This window comes from Macaca nemestrina, chromosome 1 (assembly GCF_043159975.1).
Source record: "Macaca nemestrina isolate mMacNem1 chromosome 1, mMacNem.hap1, whole genome shotgun sequence".
NCBI lineage: Eukaryota > Metazoa > Chordata > Mammalia > Primates > Cercopithecidae > Macaca > Macaca nemestrina.
Genome location: NC_092125.1, coordinates 139,131,242 through 139,147,325, shown reverse-complemented (window position 1 = coordinate 139,147,325; position 16,084 = coordinate 139,131,242). Strand labels below are relative to the sequence as shown.

Sequence of the window (16,084 nt, the reverse complement as noted above, 5' to 3'; positions counted from 1 at the left end):
CCTTTGATGGTTGAGTGTCATCACTTGGCCTCCGCCACCCCAGAATCCAATTATTTCCACTGTATTTAAATTTTGTAGTTGAGTGACTGAAGTCTCCATTATTAGATCCGACATAGAGAAGAGCAATTACAGCAATTACAGGGCTCTTCAAAGATGCAGGTTCTGATCTTGCAAATCTATTCCACAACTCAGTGTCCCTAGTATCATCAGGGTCCTCCCACACAACCCCATTCCAAGTTTCAGGGTCCTATTCTTTTCCAGTAAATGCCCTCACTTTAACAGTAGACACCTGGTGCATGCATCATTTTGTTACAAGTCAGCCACTCACATGATAAGAGCTTGTGTCTGTTTTTCCACAATTTCAGCTCTTGCTCTTCACGAGGTAAGATTCTCACTCAGGGCAATCTTAGCAGATTTGAGGCTCAGTATCTGTTTCTGTTTCTCTACAGGAGATAAGATTCTCACTCAGGGCAATCTTAGCAGATTTGAGGCTCAGTATCTGTTTCTAAAGCTGGGAGACAGAATCTCTGAGTTCATAATTTTCTTTCATCACTTTGTCCACTGAACAGAGGAGCAACCAACCAGCTTCATTATGTTTCTTGGTTCTCCACATATGGTGAAAGGTATTATGCATAGAGTCACTAAACTCCTTGACTCTCATGAGTAATGAATCAGGAGTGTCAAATGCATTTATTTTGCATAACTCTCTAAACAGTTCACACCAAGGACTATCAGTGTTCTCCATACTATTAGAAGGAGAGTCCTTAGCATTTTGGGGTCTAAATATTAAGCAGCCAACTCCAGAAATCCCAAACCAATGAAAGAACTCCATCCTTAATATTCTGTTCCTCTAGAACCACTCCCAATACCAAAATCTGTATTAGGGTTCTCTAGAGGGACAGAATAGGACACACACACACACACACACACACACACACGGAGAGCTTAAGTATTAACTTACACAATCACAAGGTCCCACAACAGGATGTCCGCAAGCTGAGGAGGAAGGAGAGCCAGTCCAAGTCCCAAAACTGAAGAACCTGAAGTCCAATGTTCAAGGGCAGGAAGCATCCAGCATGGGACAAAGATGTAGGCTGGGAGGCTGGGCCAGTCTCTTGTTCATTTTTCTGCCTGCTTTATATTGGCAGGCAGCTGATTAGATTGTGCCCACCAGATTAAGGGTGGATCTGCTTTCCCCAGCCCACTGACTCAAATGTTAATCTCTTTTGGCAACACCCTCACAGACACTCCCAGGAACAATACTTTGTAACCTTCAATCTAATCAAGCTGACAGTATTAACCATCACACTTGCCTAAGTAAAGATTAAATGAGATGATCACCACACCGCATATTTGTTGTTGTTGTTGTTGTTTTTAAAAAAAGTGAATGGAGGGCCAGGTGCGGTGACTCACACCTGTAATCCCAACACTTTGGGAGGCCGAGGCAGGTGGACCACTCAAAGTGAGTAGTTCGAGACCAACCTGGCCAACATGGTGAAACCTTGTCTCTACTAAAAATGCAAAAATTAATGGGTGTGGTGGCGTGCACCTGTAATCCCAGGTACTCGGGAGGCTGAGGCAAGAGAATCGCTTGGACCAGGAAGGCAGAGGTTGCAGTGAGCCGAGATCGCGCTACTGCACTCCAGCCTGGGTGACACAGCAAGACTATGTGTCTAGAACAAAAAACAAAAAACAAACAAAAAAAGTGAATGAAGGGAAAAGTAGATTAAGTTTTCAATGTAACATTGTTCATAGCAGGAAGAAAACCTGAAAGCAACCTAAATGCCCATCAACAGTGGGAATAATAATACATTGCAGGATAAATACCCAGTAAAATACTTTAGTGTTTTAAAAAAGGAAAAATAAACTATAGTTACAATTGTACAGGTAGCTTTGTTTGTTTTAAAGCCAAGGAAGGATTAACATAAAACTCAAGATAGTGGGTACACCTGCTGTGAGAAGAGACAGGCATGTGATCAGGAAAGGGCATTCTGGTGGTTCCTTAACATCCTGATAAGGGTGTTAGGGGCAAATGGGAATTCATTTTATAATCATTCTTTCAATGATACATGTATATATACACACTGCTGCATTTATGATCCAGTTTTAAAACAAAAAAAATCATTTAAAACTCTCATTGAATCTCAATCATGAGACTTATGTATCTATACTTGGAGATGGAGAATACGTAGACCTTGGTTCCCCGTCCTAGTCTCCTGTGTTGAATCACAACACATTCTAGTGATTTTTTTTGGCAATTACTAGATGAACTCTTACAACTTTGATTAAAATAATTGATACAGAAAATTTCTGATTTTGCTAGCAGATCTCTAAAAGCAAATTTTTGGTATAAAATGATCTACAGAGAATTTGGCAGATGGCAACTATTGTATGTCAGGTCTGTGTCTACAACTGTAAATAAGATTTTGCCATTCTTATAGTCAGGCTGTGTTATAGTCATCCTGATTTTTAATTTTTTTTTTTTTTTTTTTTTTGAGATGGAGTCTCACTCAGCCTGTCACCCAGGCTGGAGTGCAGTGGCGTGATCTCGGCTCACTGCAACCTCCGCCTCCCAAGTTCAAGCAATTCTTCTGCCTCAGCCTCCTGAGTAGCTGGGATTACAGGCACACACCACTACGCCCGGCTAATTTTTGTACTTTTAGTAGAGACGGGCTTTCACCATGTTGGTCAGGCTGGTCTCGAACTCCTGACCTTGTGATCCACCCACATTGGCCTCCCAAAGTGCTAGGATTACAGGCGTGAACCACTACGCCCGGCCTGATTTTTAAATTTCAGTGCTGTATTCACTTATCAATGAGCAATGCCTCACTGGTAATGGTCACTGTTCATCTCGTTTCCAATCCTGTCAACACTATAAAAGGACAACTTACAACATCCTGTAACGAATGGGCATGAACCGTATCCAGAAACCTGAGACATGTTTTCATGTCATGTACAGTTTTTTGTTAATTAAGGCTGAAGATTAACTCAAATAAAGCTTGTAACTCAGAAGTTTAATCTATTAGTTGTTTAATCTGTTTTCTGAACTGCATGCTTATTTTATGTATGCAGAGTAGATTGGCTGAGTGTGAGGACACTTAATACAGTAGTAGGATGCCAACCAAGGCAGAAGCCATGGACTCACCATTTGACAGTCAACATAGTAACTGGTTCAGTCAAGAATTGTCAATAGACTCAACTAGTCTGTGACAATTCGATGAGAAACAGGACATTTACAATCTTTAAGAATCTCCTCACAAAGTACTTCCTAATTCTAATTTTACAATGGAGAAGCCTGGTATATACTATCTGAACCAGGTGACTAAAATTAATAGCATCAGGTATAAGACAAATTGACATTGTGTGCATCCTGGCATGACACATTTGAGTATACAGCATCATTTCTGTAGTACTGGACAAAAATGTCTATCCTAAATCTTATGAGTCTTAACTAATGATAAACCAAAACTGAGGAACTTTCTACAAACTGGTCAATACTCCTCAAGTGTCAAGGTCAAAGACAAGTCTGAAAAGCTGTTCCGGACTGAATGAAACAAGAGATAGGACAACTAAAAGCACTATGTGGTCCTGGATTGGGATGCTGGAACACAGTAACATTACTGAGGCAATCAGAATCAGCAGATTGAATGTGGCCTGTGGATTAGATATCATTATGATGTCAATGTCAATATCCTAAGTTTGATGGTGGTACTATGGTTATGTAGGAATGCCCTTGTCTTAAGGAAATACATATTAGATAGAGGTAATAATGCAAAAAAATATTTTGGCTGGGATTACATTGAATCTACAAATGTAAATTAACATCTCTACATGACTGAAGCTTCTAATTTGTGTACATTATGGAGTGCTACATTTATTTAAGATCTCCTTAAATGCTTCCTGACATGGTCTAACATTTTCTCCATGAAGATCTTGTACATCTTTTGTGAGACTTATTCTTAGGTATTTTGTATTTTTAAATGATATTGAAGAGATCTTTCTAAAAACTTTCATTTCTGTTAGTTGTTGATATCCAGGAATACAAATGACTTACATACTGATTGTGAATGTAGCAACTTTGCTAACTCCTAGATGTTAACTGAATAGTCTACATATATAATCATATCAACACATCACCATAATTTCCTACCTGTAGGAAAGAAAAACCTACAGAATTCCATAGACTGTAAGTTATTTAACAATATACAATGGTTGGCATTTAAAGAGGTGTTTCCAGTTGTATAAATACTGTAAGTAACATAACGATAGCTAGGAATAGTGTAGCCATAGTACCATCTTTAAATCACCCAAATAACAGACGTACAATTCTATCTGCTTATGAGTTCACTAGGCAACAAGTCTCAGGGATCATATAGTCTTTGTCTCTGTATCAAAACAAATACACTGCCTAAGGTACACTAAAAGTAATTTAACATACTGTACTCATAAATTCTAATTAAGTTCTCTGTAGGTAAAACTTGGCTAGGGAAGTTATGATCAACCCTTCAGAAATGACTTCTCAGAACCTTGGACAATACACCTCCCACAAGGCTTCCTGGTGTTCTGGCAGCACTAACAGGGCTCCCGCTGTTGCCCCTTCCCTTTGCTCACATATCTTTCCATGTGGCATAAAACAACTTCTGGATAAATGATTTCCACCACATTATTAGCTAGCACAACACACTGCACACTGTGGACACTCTAGAAATAGCAACCTCGTCTCAAGAGATACTTGCCTCAGAGCCCCAGGAAACTAGAAAGCATCTAGAGGCTTAAGGCTCTAAGATGGACAAAATGCCAGGGAACCCTAAAGGCAGAAAGGACCCAAAAGTGAAATTCTCATTTTTGAGCTGTGAGGGAAAACAGAGAAGTGAGTTTATTACAGGATATAACCTTTGGGTTGTCTCCATATATTAAAAGAAAACTGAAGAAGTTTAAAAGTACATTTTCTAAGTTTTAGTATAGGATGATGATAATGCTCTGGAGATGAATAGGTGCTCATGGTTGCAAAACAATGAGAATATACTTAATGCCACTGAACTATATGCTGAAAAATGGTTCAAACAATATACTTAAAAATGGTACATGTTACGTGTATTTCACCACAATAAAAAATTTTTAAAGTTGCATTTTCTGTTGTTAAAAACTACCAGATATCATTTAGTAATCATAGTCATTAAGAGCACTAACCATCAAAATCTGACCGCCCTATGTTTGAGATTTGACTCCACCTGTGGAACACAGAAGCAAGTCATTTAACTAAGCCTTAGTTTCCTTACCTATAACACAGAAAAAATAACATGATTACCCACCCATTACAGGTTGCTCTGGACTTGAAATGAAATAATCCATGTAGCAACTTGGCAAAGTTCCTGGCACACAGAGAAGGCTCAATACACATTGGCTCTAATTTTCTTTTTAGGTATTCACAGCAATATGATTCTTTTATATTTTGTACAATGAGGACTAAAAACAAGGCTTCAGGAAAAAAAAGGGCTGGTTATTGCTCCCTAGACCTTCACATCACATAGAACTATAAAACAAGTTTCCATAAAACTCATTCCACATTGTAGTCAAGGGATGTATGATCCCAGGTGTTGACTTCTAAGCCAATGGTTAATAACCTTAAACTCTCATACTGTAATAGGCAACAATTGAAAAGAAGCCACGAGAACTTGAAATAATTTAACAAGTTGATATATATATATATATATATATTATCAAGTATAACAGTCATACAAAAACATTTAGTAGAAATATAATTCACACATACAAAAACAGTCTACTTATTTTTTGTCCCTTTTATATCCTATTTTAGACAAAATGATAAAACCCAGAAAATAACAGGAATGTACTAGTCCTAAAAACTGGACATTTTATAAATGAAACAGATCCAATCACCTATACCTTCTCTCAAATTCCAAATAATGAGGCTTACTGACCTGTACTCTCAGAATCAACTTAAATAAATTTTAGCTTGATTTGGATGGAATATACACTTTCAATGGTTGACAATCCAGGTAGAACAAGTACATAAAATGATTCATAAGTCAAAACATTTCATACAAAAGGAATGGTTTTAACCCAGACAAATCAAGAGGAAATGCACTGAATTTAAAAACTTCTGACACATGCATTTTTTGGACCATTTATAAAATACCAAAAAGTTCAGAACTGCTGAATAACAAAAGTTTATATAAAATAAAGCCAAGGGGTGAAAAAACTACCAAATGTATTAAAACCATCTAATGCCAAATACAACATAACTGAACTATATAATTTAGAAACATGTTTAAGTGCATTTTCTTTATACAATGTAATTGACTATCACATGTAAAAACTGGCAATTAATTAAAATGCAATTAAATACAGATTTGCAAGCCTTCTGGCCATTATGTAAACATTTAAAAATTAAGTGAATTGCCAAATGAAAAATAAGAGCTTACATATGTATCTTAAAAAAGCACAAATGTAAAAGATGCAGTATAAAGTTATGTGAAAAAACATATTCATACCAACAAAATCTTTTTAGGCACTTGCATTCAGAAACATTCCTTTTATAAATAAGCACTTATAATAGTTTCACTCCAAAAAATAAACCTGATTTTCCCAAATTGCACCTATTAGTTGAGAACTATTATCATATATTAGGGATGCATTCAAATGGACCATTTGGTGGGAAAAGTCAACTGAACTTTAAAAAATATGAATCCACCTATCTTATTCACAACTTCAAAAATACAGAATTTAAAGATAATTCCAGTGAGGCACAAATGTGACCCTATCAAAACATTCTACCATTCAGTATTACCAACAAAGGATAATACGATACAACAACAAAAGGCAAAACCCATGATTTGGCAGTCCTATACAAAAGGGGCCCTGTCAAAACACTCTTTCACAAAATAAGCACAATACCACAAAATAACACAACAACAATAACAACAAAAAACCCCTGAAATTTGACAACCCTACACAAATTGTGGAATTTCATCTTCGAGGTCTTCAAACTGTTGCATTCGTTTTAGCTTTGGTCTCTGACATGTTGGATTCACATCAGGCAAGCCAAGCTCCTCAGAGTCTTCTTTAGGTTGACCAGTTGCCTGCCCAGGACAAGCTGATGCTTTGTCTGGGTCCGGCCTTGACTTCACCATGAGACCCTGGGGATCGTGAGCTGTGCCAGGAGGCACTGCTGCTGAGGGTGAAGCTGGCTTCTCCTCATTCCCCCTGATACTGATGGCGGGAGCATGTGGTTTATAAAATGTTGTCCAATGTTGAGGCTGCAGTGTTCTGGGTGCTCTGACAGGAGCGAGAGGGTAGGAATCCGAAGACCGTCTCTCAGACGCCTCTCTCACTGACCTGACTGGCTCTGTGTATGGCTTACTGGGCTGAGTGGCATTGACAGAATGGTCCCCACTAATCTGGAGGCTTGTTGTCACTCCTTTTTCCTGGAGTGCACTGGGCACGATCATTGTAGTCTTGGCAGTTAGACTGTTTTGTTCATACTGTTTGTCCTGAATTTTTTGTAGAGTTTGCTGGTCAAAGCCATTAAATTTGGAACAAACAGTAGTAGCAGTGTCTTTTCTATTAACTCCTTCAAAGGCAGGATTCTTGCAAAACTTGTCTAAATTTACATTTCCCATATTTCTACCACTTCTCTCCTTAGGAGGGCTTGCAAGAAGTAGTCTATCTATAGGCAAACTTACAGGTCTAATCTTGGTCCTTGGAGTATGCCTCTCCACACAGTTTGTTGATGACCTATCAGATTTCAGAGAAAGTGGCTTAAGGGTTTTACCATCTTCTGTCTTTTGGGATGCTGATTCAACCTCCTGGTCTAGAAGCAACTGTGCTTTGTCTGAAAATGAAAGCAATCTATTTAAGTTCACGGCACATGGTTAATAAGTAAGTCTGAATGAGTTAGAGATGAACACTGTATCAAGACAATACAAGTCTTACATATTTTTTCTAAAGTAATATTCTCAGTTATCTATGCAGAGGAGTTAAACATTTGCACAGTATTAAAGGTGCATATTGAATTTAAAAGTTCAAATTTTTTACTCATTTAAATCAATATGAACAGCTACAAAATACCAAAAAACACTTGCTGAGTAACTTCCTTTTAAGTGCTGTGCATGAACAAGTACTTTCTGGGTCAAAAGATTATCACAATGTCAATAGGTAGACATGGGAAAATTAACCTCAGAAAAGTGACACTAATTTACACACCAACCAGATGTAACTGTGCCCTGAATCCCAAGGATTTTGCCAACTCACTCAATCTGCTTTTCAGTTACACTCAACCCAGGGAGAACATATCATATTAGATTACTTAGATGCTCTCCTTATCTGATTAACTAATAAAGCATAACATCCATTCTGTCAAATGAAGGCTGAATGCTTTTAAGTTAAAAAATGCCATTTTCCCCATCTGCTCCCAGATTTTCTTTCTTCTACAGTCTGAACTCACAGTCCATGTTTTCTCACTTAAAAGCCTCAGTTCCTGCATCTATCCTAAAAAATTCCAATTCCAGGAATGTTCCAGTCCTCCATTCTCCTGCTTTTCTGTTCACTGCTGAAACACATCCACCAACTCCGTGCCTCAACGCCATCCTGACTTTGAGCTGCAGCTGGCCCCAAGCACAGCATGCAATCCTGTCCCTGCCACCCAGTCCTTCACCCACATCTTTTAGGCAGTGGTTTGCAGACAGGTACCCACCAGAGTAACTTTTTGGTCGTCATATCATCTGACCTTCTTCTACACCTGGGACTGCTGGCCTCTCTTCCCTGGGTTCCAAGGCTCTTTTTTTTGTTTTGTTTCACTTTTGTTTTTTGAGACAGAGTCTCACTCTGTCACCCAGGCTGGAGTACAGTGGCGTTATCTTGGTTCACTGCAACCTCCGCCTCCTGGGTTCAGGTAACTCTCTTGCCTCACCCTCCTGAATAGCTGAGATTACAGGTGCCTGCCACCATGTCCAGATAATTTTTGTATTTTTAATAGAGACAGGGTTTCACCATGTTGGCCAGGCTGGTCCTGAACTCCTGACTTCAAGATCCGCACACTCCGGCCTCCCAAAGTGTTGGAATTATAGGTGTGAGCCACCACACCCGGGCCAAAGCTCTTTTGATTTGCTTTCCCGGGTCCTCCACACATTTATAGAGCATTCTAAAGGACCTAGTTCCTTGCAATTGGACTGTAAGCACCAATGTATATTCTTAAATTTCTGAGGGAAAAACTTAGAGCATAATGGAGAAGAGTACAGACTCTGAAGCACAGTTGCCTGGGTCCTGGCTCAGCCCTGCCTGCCACTTCTGCACTGGGCTAGGCAATCACTGTCTAGCCACTGCCAGTGGCTATGTGTCTTCATCTGTGAAAAAAGACTCCTATGTGTATCTATGTTGCTGTGTGATCTAAATGATCTACTAGGAAAAGTGCTTAAAATTATGTTGTATGTAATAAACACTGGAAAGTGATATTTATTATTATTACTGTTCCTAAGAGCTTCATGGGATAGTGAAAAAGGTTAGGTTTAGCAATCAGAACTGGGTTCAAATGTATTAGGAGCACAATCTTTGGCATTACTTAGTCTCTTTCAGATGGTTGGTTATGGGCTGAATGAGGATAATGCTCTTTATAGCACAGAACTATGATGATGATCAAATAGAATCAAAACAAATAAGCACAGTGCTTAGCACAGAACAGGCAGGTACCTGGTAAATGTTAGTTCCTTTCCTTTTTTTTTTTTTGAGACAGAATTTCACTTGTCACATTCTCAGCTCACTGCAACCTCTGCCTCTAGGGTTCAAGTGATTCTCCTGCTTCAGCCTCCTGAGTAGCTGGGATTACAGGTGCCCGTCACCATGCCTGGCTATTTTTTGTATTTTTAGTAGGGATGGGGTTTCACCATGTTGGCCAAGCTGGTCTCAAACTCCTGACCTCAGGTGATCCGCCGCCTTGGCCTCCCAAAGTGCTGGGATTACAGGTGTGAACCACCATGTCCATCACTCCTTTCCTTTTTAGACCCTATGCTCACTGATACTTGATTACACATTAAATTTAACATATATGGCTGCAATGTAAAAACTTGGAATTTAGCTATAACAATGTAGAAATGACAATACAAATGGAAGCTTTTCCACCAGCTTAACAACTAGCAATGACAGCAACTAATATTATAAAGAGAAAATAAGTGAATAAAATGACTGTAGTCAAGGAAATAAAAAATACATACACATCTCTGTGTTTAATGGGTTAAATGTAGGCCACAGGTAAAAAGCATGTCAAAAAAAAAGGAGGACTCTAAATTTTTTTAAGAGTCTAGTTTGACTCCATATGAACAGTTAGTTCAATGCACTGAATTATGGAACCAGAAGATACTAATGAATATCACATTGCTCAACACATTTCTACCTTGATTTTAGCTGATGGCAAAATGCAGAAACGAAAACAAAATTTGGAAGGAACACAAAAAACATTATGACCTCCAAGATGTCCTTATTACAAGAAAGACTTTTATGAAGAATGACATTCATTTAAATGCAAGGTACACTAAAAGGCAACTTTCTCAATGGCTAGTCAAGATTTGTTAACTAATAAAACTTCATTCTCTGGCTTCCCTCATCACCCCTCACCTTGACTTTAATCATGGTTCTACTGGCAGTTTTAAGTCAGCAAACTTTTTTTTTTTAACATGGCTACTCACCACTGAGACATGCATCCCATTTTTCTAACGCATTTTGCTTGCGTTCTGACTCCTCAAATGATGTAGCTCGTTCAAAAATTTTGCTTTCACTCTCTGAAGTATGGATATCCTGTTGATGGAAGATAATTTTTAAAATGGAAGAAGTAAAATACAACCTCAAAATAAAGAGTTCAAAGATTTTTAACTTATTAACATAAACATTACAAAGTTCTAATATAATTCCATAAAGGTCAAACTCACTTCCTTTGAAGGAAAAAATAGTGACTTCATGGAACGTTCAGGGTCTCTTTCTTCTGGTGATAACAGAGGCTTTGGAAAACAGCCTTGATCAACCTGAGGTGAAAAAACACCTGTGCTACACATGACATCTTGCGGCTGTAGGGCCCCATCGAAGATCTTCTGTGAGTGAGTAATGAGGAACTCCACCAAGCGTGCTTGGTTTGAATACTCGGCAAGGGAGGAGATGGTGATAGGAGCAGTTGTGGGCCTTGGCCTGATGAGACTTGGTCCAAATATCACCCCCAAGTTTTTGGAGTTCATCTTGTTTTCTTCTGCATGATCTACTACCCTGCAAAGTAGAACACATAAAGTTGCATAAGATTTGCCTATTAGAGTTCCTTGACTGTAGTTTACTATGGAATAGAGAGGGTGGAGGAAAAATGAGCTGCATAAGAATACTAGGGGGAAAAAGTCTAGGAAAAGGTTATATTTATTTGATTAAAATATTGACCACATGCCAAATAGAGTTTCACAGTTTCACAGTATTGAAATAAATTTCAAGTAGAAGGAAGTACTACAGTTTTACCAGCAGAAAGAAAAAATACCCCTAAAAACTGCTCCCATCTCAGTATATGGTATATCCTCCCAAGTCCTTATACTGGGAACCTAAACATCATTGTCAGTTCTCTCACTACCCATCTCCAATCTTCAAGTCTAGATGATTCTCCCTTCTGAAGATCTCAGTTCCAACACCATCCCCACTCCTCTGGCCTCACTTGAAGCTCTTACCACCTTTTATTTCTATGATTATTCAAGGAGATCTGAATTGTAATAAAGGCCTCCTCTTCAACCTAGTTTCCATATTGCTGCCAAAATATCTAAAAGGCAAATCTGAGCCTGTCAAATCCCTAGCTCAAAATTCTTTAGTGCGTACCGAAGCAAGATGGTCAGTCCACCTACCAGGCACGCAAAACTTTATCAGGCCTCTAGCTGGCTCAGTTTCTGCTACTGCTTGCTGTATTGCAGCCTAACCAATTCACTTGTATTTCTCAGATGCATAGTGTGCTCTTGTGTCTCTATGTCTGTGACTTTGTGCCTGGAATGCTCTTCTGTGTAATTTTGCCCACCAAGATACTACTTGGTTCTGTAAGTCTGATTCAAGGGCTATCTCCTCTGATTTATGCCCTGACCACACAATCTTCCTCTGCATGCTGTACATAGCTGTTAGAACAATGATGCCGTACTCTGCTTGTCTGCAGATTTGTCCCTGCAGCTGATGAGACCAACAGATGGCTGAAGCCCTGTGTTTTCATCCTTGTTTAGCCAGCCAGAGCCTGGCACACAGGAGGCATCTGAGGGAACCATGTTGGCTGCAAGTACATATATCTTCAATGTCTCCCCTTCCCTTGCACAGATTGGAGATGAAATGTTCATTTTAAAAGTAACACTGCAACAATATGAACACACTTAACACTTAAGAATGGCTAAGAAGTGCCAGGTGTGATGGCTCACACCTGTAATCCCAGCACTTTGGGAGACTGAGGTGGGCAGATCATGAGGTCAGGAGTTTGAGACTAGCCTGGCCAGTATGTTGAAACCCTGCCTGTACTAAAAATACAAAAATTAGCTGGGCATGGTGGCGTGCACCTGTATTCCCAGCTACTCGGGAGGCTGAGGCAGAAGAATCGCTTGAACCCAGGAGGCGGAGGTTGCAGTGAGCCAAGATCTTGCCACTGCACTCCAGCCTGGGCGACAGAGCAAGACTCTGTCTCCCCCGCCCCCCCAAAAAAAAAGAATGGCTAAGAAAGTAAATTTTGTTATGTAGATTTGGATTTTATCACAATTAAAATCAAAACAAAACAAAATCAATTGCCCATTAATGAATGTTCTAGTTATATAAAATTCTTACCGCTTTAGATGTACTATAAGGAAATGAAGACTGTTAAAATTTGATGCTGGCAATTGTCTTAGAAGGTCTTTGATTTTTAGAAGAATTCGGTTTATTTCTATACACATATTTGGCCATTTTTTGTCTTCAAGACTATCCTTTTTTGTCTCTTGCTCTTCATTTACATGTTGGATCTCTTTTGCAAGGTCTATAAATTCCTTGTACAGTCGAAATAAAATAAATGGTTCTGGGAGCTAAAGAAATAAAATTACATTGGGGTGAGTACTCTTTTTTTCTGTTAATAATCAACTATTACTAACAGTTTCAGAACGATTTAGGATGTCCCTTTACATTAAGAAGATTTAAAGTCAATCCACATTTAGTAATGTAAATGTTTGCTACAGATGTGGTCTATAAAGTAAACCTAGAATCATCATCATAAATTGTATCTGTATTAAAAATGACTTAACTGATAATCAGTAAAACTAAACCTAAAGCTGCATGATGGAATTTTACAAGTCTGATATATATCCTATACCAATTACATTCATGACTCCCCCAAAGTTAGTATGATCTTCAACTGTTTTATTGAAATAAAACCCAGGATAATGCATAAAATAAGTCAAATTAATTAAAAAGGCAAATAAACTGAATTTTCTTGATATGAGAGAAACAGCAAGAAAACATTGTCAACATTTTATTTATCTAATTTTTTAACACACCTTGAATTGTCATAAATAGGTCAAAAGAAAAAGTACCTTCTCAAACTAACAAAGGGCATGCCATTTTGATCTGCCCGGTGTCATACCGAATTTCAATGTTTCCACTTGCTCTGTGATGAAACACAGGGTACCTCTAACTACTACCTGATGTTCTATTTTATCAGTGGTGAGGTAGGTGCCCCTTTCTCTGGTTTCCTCTGCTGGTCCTAGAGAGGGGCAGCCTTGAAATCAATTTCTACCCACACTACTCTGGGATCTGAAGGAAGTCACTTAACACCTCTTGGAGCTGCAGATTTCCTACACAGTAAATGAGTAGCATTAAGGCTACTCTCTAACATTGTTTTAAGAATGGAACATGCTTTCTCACAAGAAAGTCTCCATCACATAGTATTCCTGAGACAGAATGAGAGCTGATAGTATTGGACCCTATTCATTTCCTCTCCTTGCCTGGCTAGAAGAGATAAAGGACGATTCATTACGAGATTTATAGTCATTCAACGCTACTTGGCCTCCATTTTTCAGCTAAGAGTCCTGTAAAATGTGATTAAAGATACGCCAGTAGTTTCCTGGGCTAACATGGTAGATTCAACAATTATACCCAATTTCTTTCCCTGCAATCCCACTAAAATACAGTAAGCCCACAGGAGTGCGAGAATAGGAGAGGAGACGAAAGCATGACTTCATAAGCTGAAGAGTTGAAGAGCAAATGAACAAGTACTGACTTAGCAGCTCTGAGAAAGCTGAAATCTCAAACTGTGAACCAACATGACTGACAGAATCCTAAGGAGACTCAGGGACTGTCAGCATTAGGTCTTCTGAAACTGCTGGAGCGTGGGCTATCTGAGATGGCTAAGATCTGTAGATCCCTGTTGCCACTTGACTCTTCTGAGCAGCCTCTTCCCGAGAAGTCTCAAGATTTCTTCTCCAGGCAGTATAAAACAAAGAGTCTCTGGATGGGCAATATCAAACACAAAGGACAGATGGGCAACTATCTGAAAATGGGGATTTAGTGGCTACACATGCCGTTCTAAACATAGAGATCCTGAGACCTTCTTAGCCTGCTTGGCTCTTACAGGACTGGCACCACACTCTAGGCAAGAAAAGACTCTTCTCTGGGGTATCAGACTCCCCCATGAACAGAAACCTATAGCGATAGAGGCATCAAGTGTTTCCCAAACAGTCCACCTACATCACCCTACAATAAAGCTCAAAGTCTTCAAAGACTTCATGTGTTCAGGAGCTTCGAAAGAGATTCAATTTTCAACTCTTTCATTTTAAGCAGACAACCACGGAGACAGAAATCAAAATGAGTAGGAAAAAAAAAAAAAAAAAGTAAAGGTCTAGCACTGTGCTGTTAACATGGTGGCCACAAGGCACATACGGCTACTGAGCACTGGAAATGTGGCTGGTCTAAACTGAAATGTACTTTAAATGAACAAAACATAGCAGATTTTAAAGACTCAGTAACAAAAAAAGGTAAAATGATTTCATTAATAATTTAAAAATACTGATTAAATGTTCAAATGGTATTTTCAGTTTAAGTAAAATATTAAACTAATTTCACCTGTTTATGTGGCTACTAGAAAATTTAATATTGTAATATGTGGCTCACATTATATTTCTATTGGGCAAGGCTAGAGAATAAGCCAAGAAAAGAATCCTTTAAAAAAAAAAAAAGGATTAAACTATAAAAAAAAAAAAAACTATAAATATCCTCAGATACTGCAGTCATTAAAAAAGGAAGAAAGTTGCAAAAAGAACAAAAACCACAGTTTTGGAAAATTGAAACATGATACCAGGAATGAAATAGTTCACAGCAAGGAAGAAAGATAAAGCTGAGGAAATCTCTTAGAAAGTGTTGTAAGAAAACAAAAAAAGAAATGAATGATAGAGAAAAGATAAGGGAACTTGAGAACCTGTCCAGGTTGTCAAGTATCCAAGTAAGAGTTCCAGATGGAAAGCAAAGAGAAAATAGAGGGGAAGAAATGAGCAGCAAAATGATAAGTTCCAAAAACTAAAGGACTAACCAGGATTGGCAGTGCTCATGGAGTGCCCTGAATAGTGGATAAAATATACCCACATCGAAACACATACTTATACAATTTTAGGATAAAGGGAAAAAAAGAAGATTCTACAAGCTTTCAGAGACAAAATCATAGGCCACACACAAGGAGTTAGAAATGAGAAGGATTTTAGGTGAAGACAACAAAAAAACACCTTTGAATTTCTGAAGAAAAATAATTTTCAGCCTAGAATATTACAACCTTCCACACTATCAACACCATGATATTTCCATTCAAGAGAGTAGAATATAAAGACATTCATGGATAAATAAGGTTTTAAATATTTACTGCTATTCTACCTTGCTCAAGTATGGGCATGACCAAAACAGGAGAATAAAACAAAAACAAAAACAACAAAAAAAGGGAAGACATGACAGGCATTACCTCAAAAAATGAGGAGAAGGTGGAAGAGATATCCCAGGATGGCAGCTAGTTACCATATTTTTAAAAATCCAGTACAAAATTATAGCTAGATAAGGAGGAGTAAGTTCT

At 38.4% G+C, this 16,084-nt stretch overlaps 1 protein-coding gene across 4 annotated transcripts in view; it reads right to left on the bottom strand.

The window, feature by feature from the left end:
- Positions 1 to 2,613: 2,613 nt before the first annotated feature.
- Positions 2,614 to 16,084, bottom strand: part of LOC105485412 (Rho GTPase activating protein 29) — a 78,757-nt gene continuing 65,286 nt past the window's right edge. For all 4 annotated transcript variants that reach the window (XM_011747759.2, XM_011747758.2, XM_011747760.2 and 1 more), the window contains 4 exons: positions 12,829 to 13,061; positions 10,941 to 11,268; positions 10,701 to 10,809; positions 2,614 to 7,855 (listed from right to left, as the gene is read on the bottom strand). In XM_011747759.2, coding sequence (XP_011746061.2) covers positions 6,972 to 7,855; positions 10,701 to 10,809; positions 10,941 to 11,268; positions 12,829 to 13,061 — 1,554 coding nt within the window. In that variant the 3' untranslated portion in view covers positions 2,614 to 6,971. The remainder of the gene's footprint in view (positions 7,856 to 10,700; positions 10,810 to 10,940; positions 11,269 to 12,828; positions 13,062 to 16,084) is intronic.